General features: G+C 39.9%; 1 protein-coding gene across 5 annotated transcripts in view; it reads right to left on the minus strand.

Annotated features, from left to right (window-relative positions):
* Positions 1–1,090: 1,090 nt before the first annotated feature.
* Positions 1,091–12,311, minus strand: part of LOC307154472 (adhesion G protein-coupled receptor E3-like) — a 31,631-nt gene continuing 20,410 nt past the window's right edge. For 4 of the 5 annotated variants that reach the window (XM_079864456.1, XM_079864455.1, XM_079864458.1 and 1 more), the window contains 11 exons: positions 12,078–12,167; positions 11,840–11,993; positions 11,577–11,693; positions 11,297–11,499; positions 9,700–9,870; positions 9,426–9,620; positions 6,436–6,653; positions 2,775–2,933; positions 2,302–2,473; positions 1,539–1,628; positions 1,091–1,453 (listed from right to left, as the gene is read on the minus strand). In XM_079864456.1, coding sequence (XP_079720582.1) covers positions 1,409–1,453; positions 1,539–1,628; positions 2,302–2,473; positions 2,775–2,933; positions 6,436–6,653; positions 9,426–9,620; positions 9,700–9,870; positions 11,297–11,499; positions 11,577–11,693; positions 11,840–11,993; positions 12,078–12,167 — 1,614 coding nt within the window. In that variant the 3' untranslated portion in view covers positions 1,091–1,408. Of the gene's footprint in view, positions 1,454–1,538; positions 1,629–2,301; positions 2,491–2,774; positions 2,934–6,435; positions 6,654–9,425; positions 9,621–9,699; positions 9,871–11,296; positions 11,500–11,576; positions 11,694–11,839; positions 11,994–12,077; positions 12,168–12,311 lie in introns of all 5 variants that reach the window. The other variant, XM_079864454.1, reaches the window with a different exon arrangement.

Genomic DNA, 12,311 nt, shown 5'->3' on the forward strand with positions numbered 1-12,311 from the left:
ATTAACACCCCTGGGAGTGTATGAGTCCACACTCAAGAGTGTTTACGTTAATGAGATAACTAAGTGATTAATTTAGTGATGATTGAGCATTATTGAAGACACCTGATGTTAACAAGTAGAATCGCTGAAGGAGAAAATCGCAAATTGTAAGTTACCATTATTGTGATGGGTAGTTGCTTTAGATGGGCTCTGACCCTTTCATGTGTACTTTAGATTTTGTTTGGCGGTTGTATCTGAGTTAAAACTGCCAGTTAAACAAAGAAAAAAAAGTGATCTTTGTTGGTTATATTATGACAATCATCATTTGAACTTGATCACTGAGCTCATTAAGATCCTTCTTTCTGACTTCGATTTATGTTGTTGGTTACAGCATAACTGTGAATCTGAATAAATGGCCAGCATTTTTGATATAAAGGGTTTCTTAAAACTTGTTTAAAAAAAAAAATCATTCTTTTAGGCACACACAGATGTCAAGATTCAGTCTATGCATCTCAACAATGGTGAGGAGCAGAATATTCAATGAGGAAAAGTAAATTACATAGACAATTCAGATCATAATTTATTCATACCGCAATGCATGATGGGAGCCATTAATGAGTTGTGATTGGTGGCAGCCACTGCAACATGCTTTATTATTGTCACCACCATTGTTGAGATTCACAGGCTGATTATTGATGTCTGAACGTCTTTTTGATTAGAGCAATGTTTATTAAATATTTTGAATTATAAGTAAAGTCCTGATAATCATAGGCTGAAGAATCACAAAATTGCTGCTAACAAGTTAAACCAAACTATCTTAATATGTTTCACTTTTCAGATCACAGTATGATTATGTCAAAACATAACCAACACTATAAGATAACATTTTACTTTGTTCATTTAACTGTTATAAATCAATAACAGCAGACAAACAACAGTAAATATTAATGTAAACATATAATGGTCTAGAGCCCAACTAAAGCAAACACCCATCACCATAATGGTAACTTACAATTTGTGATTTTCTTCTTCAGTGATTCTGCTTGTTAACATCAGGTGTCTTCAATAATGCTCAATCATCACTAAATGAATCACTTAATTATCTTCTCAGCCCTAAATGCCGCTCCATCTGAAAGCAGGTGATGGTGATTTACTACTAATCAAGGAACCGGCTTTACTGACGAGATGCGCATAACAATATCGCGATTTAAATCGCCCAGCCCTAATTGTATTGTATTATATTATATATTATATAGGATATATTTTCTCTTTTTTGTCTCTTTTTTTCTCGTTGGCACATGGCACATCTATCTATGATAAACCCACATCTGCAATATTCATCAGACGACAAAAACCCTTTGTGAATGCTTTGTGAAAGTCTTTTACAGAAAGTGTCCGAGTGCCTTGTGTTCAGGAGTTTGTAGGCACTTTACATCTGTGACTCTGCTGTGCTGCCGTCGCTCCGCAGAGGTTTCTGTGAACGTCAAAGGAAGAATGAAGAAGCTGAAGCCACAAACACAGCATTAAAACACTCGAACACACTCACTGGCGTACTGTACCTGACTGCTGTTGGACTGGCTGACACGGTATTCTGCTTTCTTCTTATGTGGACACATTCGGCCAAACAGATTGTAATACTCCGTCCTGACCTGAAGGGGGCGACACAACAGCTAAAGCAAATGATGTTTGACTAAACAATAAATTACAGTTTCTGGCCAACACCAAGTTGCTATAGTGGTCGACCGATATTCATTTACCGATGAAATAAACACTGTAACTAGCAGTTCACCTAGTAATGTGATAAGTGATGTGCACACTGGGAATCATATCATACTTTCCATAAATAAAGAGCAAGTAACGCTAATTTTAAAGTGCATAGAGAATATGACATGAATATGATGTAGTGGCCATTTGGTAATAGCTCAGCATAGTTTTAAATCAAGGATTTAAAGATTACGCTTAAAACTGCGCTCAGACGCTGGTGTTCTTAGCGCTGTCAAAATAAAAGTACCATCGATGTCAAAATAAAAGCTGCTTCCGACACTTGTCAGTCAATCAGAAAAACATTGGTCAATGCCAATCACTTAAAAATGCCAAATATCGGCCCTTGGAGATATATCGGTCAACCACTACTTCAGAACCCTTGGTATATATGGCATGAATTGCATTTTGTGATCCGTTTGCATCCTTTTTTGGGGGGTGAACTGTCACTTCAAATCACTGAAATCCTGCGAGATACAAAACAAACCACTGTTACCAAACCTTCAGTGTGTTGAAGCCAATTCATCATGTGTTTTCTGCTGTCATGGTGTGTGTAAGAACCTGTTTGGACAGCAGGCAGTGCATGATGAAGATGAGCGCCCCCTGGAGGCTGTTGAGGATGGTGAAGAGGTACAGCATGACTTCAGTCCCGTTCTCCTGGAAGAGGAAGAAGCCGAAGACCCACGTCCCGCCCAGAACACACACCTGAGCCACTGCGGTCGCCGTAAAACTCCTACAGAGAAACACACACTGATAGAAAACCACTGATAGAAAACAATTAAGGACTGATTGAATCTATTATAACATCAGAACACACAACTGAGCCACTGCGGTCACTGTAAAACTCCTACAGAGAAACACACACCCAATATAATTCATCAGAACCTCTGAGATAAAACTAAATTAAAGACGGACACAAAAACTATAATAGTATATGAATGATAGTGAAATAACACACACACACACACACACACACACACACACACACACACACACACACACACACACACACACACACACACACACACACACACCTGATCTGTTTGAGTTTGGAGAGGTCTGGATTGAGACTGGAGAATTTCTTTGCCAGTTTCCACACAGTGATGATGAAGAAAACACAGTTGAGGATGACGATGATGCAGACGGGTGCGAAAAAACTCAAGATGAAATAACGATCAAGAGAGAGCCAACAGCTGGAATGATAAATCAGTCACATGGTTACACACACACACACACACACACACACACAAAAGACTAATTCATCTTTCTTCCCCATCCGTATTCCCTTTGAAAACTAATCATAGACTCATGAATGATCTGATGTGTTGATGTTTGACCATGAAGTAGCTGAAGGAGAATTCTTCTGAACTATTGGAGATCAGGTGGTTGTTGATACCAAATATTAAAGGGTAACTCTCGCCAAAATGCAACCTAGGGTCTTTTTGTTAATCTACTCGAGGCAAACTTTCGTTTGAAAGCATAATTAGAATGGCACTTTTAAGTTTGACTGTATTTTTGTTTAGGGCACTTTTATGATGGCATCAAAAATCACTATTTTTAAAACACTAAGGCCCTGTCCCAAATGGCGCACTTCATGTGGACTTTAGGTCTTGTGAACTTAAACTGCGTGTGCTCGCTGAGTCTACGAGTCTGTAGGCCGTCCCATTCAGCATTTTACCACTCTGAGGTGTGCTCAGCAGCGCCCCCTTTGTACCCTTGAAGCGGTCTTCCACAAAGCCCACATAGAAGCAGGCTCCACACACTTTAACTACCCAGGAATCCTTGCGAAAGTTCAATGACAACGGATGGGAGGAGATTTTGCTCACGGACAATTGTTGACATGGCTGAGAAGAAAATATTACGGTTTTTATGACCTACACTGTTAGCCCTTGCTGTAAAAAAAGGCCAAATTCTGACAGTATCATACCATATTCCATTAAAACAGTAATATACTGTATAAAACAAAACTAGCCTACAGGAATATACTGTGAATTAACATTGCTCAAAATCGACACTCAGAGGCTGTTTTCACAATCACACCCTATACCCTCATTCACTATTCCCTACACTAGTTCACTAATAAAGTCCACTTGAATGAAAAGAAGTGAGTGAATTGAGAAACTGATGAACACCTGATAAGCAGAATCACTGAAGGACAGAGAAACAAGAACAGAAAAAAGAGAAACACAAAAACTACAATTAACTTCCAGCAACACTGAGTGTGAAACCAGTTTACAATTATTTCTTTCATACATGTACAAAAGTTCTTGTTGAGAATTAACAGAGATTTAGTTAATAATAAAACATTTTGTCACCGTGATGGAGATCAGTATTTGCTTTAGTTGGTCTCTTGTCCCTTGACTTCTTACCATTCATCTCTCTCTGGCTGCTGTAACAGTGAGTTTATAAAACACATTTGTTATGGCAAGAAAAAGCCAAGAGGAAGATGATCAGGTGTTTTTATTCTTTTGTGATGATGTCACAATCATCTTGGACATGTCTGATTTTCTAATTTTTCCTGTGTATATTCATTGAAATTACGGGTATGTCATATTTAGCATATATCTGTGTATCTACAAAATGAAATCAAAATTTCTATAATCAGGTCTTCTGAAGAATATCATAAGCATATAGTGCGATCAACTTTATTTTACTCCTTATTGCAATCATATAGTGCATTAAAAAACTCCTGCTTGGCTCAGACACACACAGACATCAACAATCAGCACATGAATCTCAACAATGGTGAAAAGTTTCATGTCGCAATGCATGCTGGGTTCCAGGATAATATAAAACTCCCAGCATGCACTGCTGCATGAATAATAATAAAAAAAATATATTGCCACCATTGTTGAGATTAATGAGCTAAATTGTGATATCTCTGTGTTTCTAAAACATAATATAGCTCTGTTTTTTTTTTTTTTTTTTTTGGTTTATGCATGATGTGTTAAAAAAAATGAGTCATAGTAATTTATTGCTGTAGTTTCACAGTAGTGCTAATGTAACACTTTTGATCGAGGATAAAACTCTGATTGAATAAGTATTAATTCCTTAGTGAATGAACAGGCAATATGATGATTTTGTCACCATAAGCATTATAACCGCAATCATTCATAAACTGTGTGCGCACAAGTGTGACTTGCAAAAACACAGCTCAAGCAGCAAAAGAAAAATGAATGTATTAGCATCAGCATCCCAACTAAAGCAAACACTGATCTCTATAATGGTAACTTTAAACCAAACATTTTCAATTAAACATCTCAATAACAACTTCTGTAGATGTATGACAGAAATAAAGTCATACTGGTTAATAATAAGTGTAATAATGTGTAATGGCTGGAAGTCAGTTGTAGGTCTTGCGTTTCTCTATTTTCTGTTCTAACAGCAGGTGTTCATCACTAATGCTCAACAATCACTTACATATTCCCTTAATTATCTCACTGCAACACTGTCTCAATGTTACTTTTACTCTTTGTAGTGTGTATTTTCCTGTGGGGTTGAAAGGGTTAACAGTGTAAGATAAAAAGACACACCCACAAAATGTATTTTAACAGTAATAAACTGTAAGTTATAAAACAGGTATATACTGGCAACACTGTTGCCAGTAGTTTACTGTAAAATGTATTTTTTGGGTCACCATTGTGCAGAAGAGTAGAGCCTGTGCTTCAGTCCAGGAGAAGATCTACAAACATTGATGATATGCTGCATGTTGCTTTATTTAATAGGCGGTGACTGTGTAGTTGCTGGTCCAGTGGAAATCTTTTTATGTACAATAGTTTTTTAGTGGTCTCAAATGAAAGAAGTTCACAGTTATACTTTGCTCACATTATTAATGCATTATACATTTTAGTTAATACATTTAAATGACAGTTGGTCAATTTAAGGCAGTCGGTTTCTGCAAGTGTAATTAGTTCATTTGAATTAGAATTTAGTGCATTTTTACAGAAACAAACTAGATTACAGTAAAGAACTGTACAATTAACAGTATTTTACTGGCAACAGTGTTGCCAGTATTTTACTGTAAAAAAAACCCGGTAAGGTCTAACAGTGTAAATGTACATTTTACCAGTTGTTACCTACAGTTTATACAAACATTATGGTCATCGACCAGTGGTTGATGTCTCAAACATAATAATAGTGCGTTGAATAATATGATCACATTATGATTCATTAAATAAACTCAAAATTCACATTTTGATTCATAGGGTCTTTAACTATATTAAATTAAATTATATAGTGCATGTGTATAATTATTAGTCAATATTCTGATCATGTAACATATTTTACCAATTCCAAACCACATCAATTGACTGTATTGTTGTCTAATAACTGAATAACTAGACATGAGCAATAAACATTTTTTTTTTTAAATCATCTTGTTCCTGTCAGTCTCTTTTTATTGTTAAATGTAAATGTTTCTTGAGGATCTGTGCTGTGTGGGGGTTTACATGTGAATTTTCAGTTAAAAAGAAAAATTGTAAACGTTTTATGCAATTTATTATGGACTAATAAACATAGTAAGAATTTTGTTAAGAGTATTAAAACTAATGTAGTTTGGAATAGGTAAAATGTGCCAGGAAAAAAAAATATGATCAGAATATCGACTTTCGAAAATATCGTCTAATAATTATGCATGTGCATTCAGACACACACACATAAGTATACAGCTGAACAGCACCGGTTGCAGAAACTCACTGTCTTTGGGTGCCGTATCCCTTTGGGAAGGCGATGGCAGAGATAATGACGATGACGAGAGGGACTCCGTATCCCACCGCACACATGTGGAGATGTTTAACTGTGGTGTGAAACACCAGCACAACCATCCGGTAGAGCTGAACCCCCTCCAGCAGCATCCAGCAGAACGCAGACAAGAAGAAGAAATGAAGCAGCGCCGCCACAATCGCACACGCTACCTGAGAGAGAAACAGACATGTCAGATCAGCTCCTGTTTCATTACAATAACATTTTACATTTTGTGTTAAATAAGCCAGTGTTATTAGCCATTAACTAACACCAGTGTCTGAAGTGGCGTGCGAAGACCTCCGCATGGGCAGGGGCCAAATTAGTTAAGGGCAAGGGGGGAGGATAGGGGTTCTGTAGAAATTGCGTTAGTACTTTACATACTGTATGTAACCTGAGATGTTCCCTTTCAGATGGGAACTTTGACACTGTGCCATGGTGTTGACACTATGGGAATGATAATACCCACACCACCATGCTAGGCTGTTACGACATGGATCATCCCTGAAGAACCTGAGATTCTGGGGCCGTATTACAGAAACGTTCTTTCTTAAGTCTTAAAGGAGAACTCCGGTCAATTTTAACATTGAGCTCATTTTTTTGTAAATGTGGAGTGCTGTCAATACAGAGAACAACGACAAAAATTTGTGTTGCCTACACCGTGTTATCCTCTTTTTAAAATTTGCACCCTGTTGACTTCAATGGGGCAATATTTAAACCTGCTTTTAGCCTCTTAACATCCTTGATGTGTCATTTCAAGTGCACAGGTCATGTGAGTGATTCCTTCGGAGTGAACGCGAGTCAATCTGACTGCAGTAGATGTGAAAGATATGGATAAAAATGATGTTTTTTCAGCCAGCGCAAATACCTGTATTTACATCCTGTTTTCGGTCGAAGTCCATAGTAGTCGATTGTCGAGTTCACGCGCATTGGTTTAGTACCTATGATCATGCGCGTGAACTCGACAATCGATTACTATGGACTTCGACCGAAAACAGGATGTAAATACAGGTATTTGCCTTCATTGTTAAGATAGAGTCTACACGTGCAGGAGACAAACATGACTCCATCATTGTAGAGTCCCAAACAACTCATAGAAAAAGGGTTCTCTGAGAGGGAGATTGGAAAAAACTTCTTTAGGTTCAACCTGAGCCCCAAACACTTCATATGAGCATGCACAACATCTCAATGTCATGCTGCTAGCTATTTCAACTGGGATAAAATCAACCATACATCTATATAATTGAGCACACGAATTCCCTGGAGTCCCAGAAGAGCCAGAACAGGATCAGTGCACTAGGTTGTCACGGCTAGGCTGAAAGGAAGCACTCGATACTGGGAAGCTTCACCCCAGAAAATAAACATGAGAAATGTATTGTGTTCTGGCCAAATCTCATCTGGAAATAAGTGTTCTTTAGGTCTATTGTCACAAACCAATCCTTGGATTGAATTTGAGACAATTTGAGTTTGAGCGTTAGCATCTTGAATCTGTATGTCCTCAGAGTACAATTAAGGTCATGTGGATCCAAAACTGGATGCAGCCCCCAGTCTTTTTTGGGCACAATAAAGTACCAGCTAAGAAACCTGCCTCTCTCACATGAAGATGTACAACTTCTATGGAGCCTTTTGCCAAGAGAGGATGCAGTTTTTGATTTAGGAACCTTGATTGATCTTGATTCACTGCTGTTAACACCCCATTGAAATGAGGCGAACGAGAGTGTTACGACCCATGAGGTCTGTGGGTGTTGTGTGTGTGTGTGTGTGTGTGTGTGGGTGTGTCGCGCTCTCTCTCTCTTGCAGGGATCTGGAGGTTGACACGGATAATCCCGCAGCTGAAGCTGATCAGTGGAAATCAGTGAGGCGTATAAACAGGGCTAGTGAAGTGTGGGGAGAGATCTCTTCCTTTTCTCTTGACGTCTGTGTGGATTACCGATGTGGAACCGCTGTGTGGACTATGAGATCGGCTGGGTGCCGCTGATCGAGATCTCTTTCTTTTCCCTTGAAGTCTGTGTGGATTACTAAACTGGGACTACTGTGTGACCTGCTGTGTGGACTGTAAGATCGGCTGGGTGCAGCAGATCGCGATCTTTGCCCGGCACCGTCTGTGTGAAGCCAGCTGTCGGACCAGTGTTCGTAATCAGCTGGGGAGGTGGGGTGAGCAGCGGGCTATCCTCGTGTGTATTTCATCTGCGCGGTGGGAGCCGTGGAGATTGTGTGTTGTGTTTATATTTTTCTAGTTAACGTTTAAGTTTTTGTTAGTTCATCAATAAATACACAAACTTGACACCTGTTTCGAGTCATCCTTGAGTTTTTCCATCCTGGGTAGATCTATTTGTATGTCCCAAACCCCTAGACAAGCCGGGGACATAACAAGAGGCAAACTGAATTGTGTAACCTTTTTCCAAAATATTCAGAACCCTCTGAGAAACACTGGGCAGAAGCTGCCACACTGCCACAACGTTTGACAGAGAGATCACTTAAATAGAGTCTACCTGTTCAGGACCCTGAAACAAAGAACTGGCAAGGAAACATCGAACAAGCCCTAGAAAGAGATTGTCCATGAGCAAGGGTGGGTCTACCGTTGGGTGTCTCTGCTCCTCGGGTCACCAATGGTGGCGAAGCAGGCAGAAGCACCCTCTGAGGGCATAGTGGGAGGCCTGGTACACCATGTTGTGGTATGTCCAGACCCTCCGTAAGAAGGTACCTAATATTAGGTCATCTAAACTGAGTCCAAACAAATGTTCCAAGTGTCCTGCCACTGCACTGCACTGAATTGCAGTTGTAAAGTAATATGGAATATGGAGCACAGGGACATCCGGTTATAAGCATTTTAAAAGGAAAGAAAAGTTCTGACATGAGGCCTATTTGAGCAACAGACAGGGTAATATTTATTATTTTCAAATAATTCCTTCACGACCAACACTTGTTTTCTCATTCGAACGCACCTGATTGTGAGTGCTGGAGATCCCGCAGAGGAAGACGAGGTCTGCGATGAAGAGGCACACGCTCAGATGAAGATGAATGCTGTTTCGGGTCCCTTGGATGGAGCGGCAGAACCGGAACGTCAGGATACAGAGAAATAAACAGAGCAGAGACAGAACTAAACCCACACGCGTGATCAACACCAGCTCAAACGTGTCCTGGAGGAAAGGAAGAGCAAACGGACGTGTTAATATCATCAAAATTTAGTCTCAAAACTGAAATATGTCATACATGTACCTGGACAGGGTAGAGGGCCATGAGCAGAGCGAAACTACTGAGATGAGAGTAGGAACACATTGTATGAGTGTCATTAGACAACACCTTTTCACAGGCCTTCCCAGACCACGCCCCCACTGTCTCATTCCAGAACACACAGGAATAAGCCACACCCTCAGACTCCGCCCTCTCCTGAAGAAGGGAGAAGAAGAGTTTAGGAAATGAGGAATTAGTGAACACCTGCCTTAAAAGTGCCACGAGATCTCGTAATATTAAAACACAACAATATTTCTTGTCAAGTTGAAAAGCAGAGCAAAGCTGCTATCTGGTTCTCTCCCACAGTTCCCTGTTACTGATGGTAACTGGCCATCTGATTCGTAGTATTCGCATGAGGCAGGTGTTGATGAACGTCTGGATTCTCTTCATGGTTGAGGCTGTTGTTCTCCATGTTTCTGCTCAATATAGGAGTATTGGCTTCATGATGGTATTGAAGAGTTTGATCTTGGAGTGGATGGTTAGGGCACTGGAGTTCCATCCCTTCTTCGGCTGCTGGAAAGCTGTTCTTGCCTTGCCGATACACACTCGTATGTCTGCATCGGTACCTCCCTGCTTGTCAAAGATGCTGCCGATGTAGGTGAAACTCTCCACGTCCTCCAGCGCTTCGTCTTCCAGCTTGATGGGTGCTGCGTCGGCTGCATTGACCTTGAGGACCTTGGTCTTCCCTTTGTGGATGTTCAGCCCAATGCGTAAGGAGTTCTCTGCCACAGTGTTGGTCTTCTCCTGCATCTGTTGCTGGGTGTGCGAGAGAAGTGCCAGGTCATCGGCAAAGTCGAGGTCGTCCAGCTGTTTCCATAGGGTCCACTGAATACCGTGCCTTCTCTGTGCAGTTGATGTCCTCATGACCCAGTCTATGGTAAGCAGAAACAGGAAAGGAGAAAGCAGGCACCCCTGTCTTACGCCAGTCTGCACTCGGAAGTTGTCCATGGCTTGTGTGCCGTGGATCACTCTGCAGGACAGTCCTTCGTATGAGTTCTGGATGATATCGGTGATCTTTATGGGTACTCCATATTCTTTCAAATTCTTTCTCGTAGTCAATGAACAGATTGTTCACATAGGTCTAGTTTTATTTCCACAAAACACATCAGATTACTCGATTATTCGTCAAAATAACTCGATTACCAAAAAAAATTTAAACATCCTTAGATAAGTTTCAAAATGCTACTGCATTATTTTATATTTTGTGTCTTTCTGTCAAATAAAATACTATTTTTTCAGTCATATATTTCATTATTGAAGATTTCATAAAACTAATTATAAAGTTAAGTTAAAATATCATCTTGTCTTTTTATTGTGAACCCAATATTGTGTATCCTCAAACTAAGTGTTTCATCACACCCATAATAATTATAAATCATTTATACTAAAATAAGTCTGATGGAGCATCTTGGGCCAGAAACAAACCAGCTTGCTGGTCATACCAGCTTAATGTGGTCATGCTGGTTTTTGGAACATAATATGATGAACCAGCTAGAATCCAGCTTAAACTGGATTTTCAAACAGGGAATGCACATTTATTTGTTTTTTCATCTGTATCTATTAAACTGTTTATCTTCTTCACCTGCTTGTGTGTAAAGATGAGCGTCACCGCCTCAGACAGCTGTTTGGTTTCTGGATTACTGACGACGACCGTCACCACCTTCGAGTTGAGCTGATAAGTGATGTTTCTCTCTCTATCGTCTGATCTCTCTCTGCTCATCATGTGAAACTGATCGCTGGATGAGTTCATATCTTTAAAACTGACCAACGCCACAAATGCAAAACCTAAAAGACAACAATATTTACATCGGGTCTTGAATGCACTGATGCTTTCATAAGTACATGCATATGTGTATTTGTACCAGGATATGATTTCCCTATAACTGTTTCCCAGCTGGTGTTGAAGAAGGCGGAGTCTGTGCTCAGAGTGACACGCCCACTGGGCGGAGTCTGATTCCGTGTGACTGCAACCTCAGCGACTGTGATTCACATGATCATACAGAACAACTGCTTTCAGTACTTCCAGTACTCAATATCGGTTTCATTTTATGCACATTTGAAACACAGTATTTCCATTCATCAACACAATGAGAAAATGTGTAAACGGTAAATATTTGTGTCTCACAGGTGTTGTGCGTCTCTGTCCTGGTCACAGGCTCTTTAAGCTGAGGTCCGATCAGATGCATGCTGTTCTCCACCGTCAACAGAAACTGACTCAACGTCTCACCGTCAGCGATGTTCCCATCCGACAGCAGATCATCGGTGGAATTGAAAAAGTTCTGTGAAATTAATTTCATTCAGCCACTGTGCAAGTGCATGTCCACAAACTACTATGAGAATATATCATGCAGTGTGTTTTTAACCTCCAGTAACTCCTCCCCGGTGAAATGTTCTCCCTGTGTGTTATTTAGAGACTCACAGCTGTTCTTCATCAGTGACATCAAATGCTTCAACTGAAAGAAGACACAGAAATCTAATTCTATAGACATCTTTAATGTTAGTTGTAATCTTATATTTACTCACAATGTACATTCGTTGAAAGTTTACTTGTAATTTTCCAAGACCTTAACTTTCGGCAAATATCAAAAACGTCTCCG

This window comes from Squalius cephalus (genome assembly GCF_949319135.1).
Source record: "Squalius cephalus genome assembly, chromosome: 2".
Taxonomy (NCBI): domain Eukaryota; kingdom Metazoa; phylum Chordata; class Actinopteri; order Cypriniformes; family Leuciscidae; genus Squalius; species Squalius cephalus.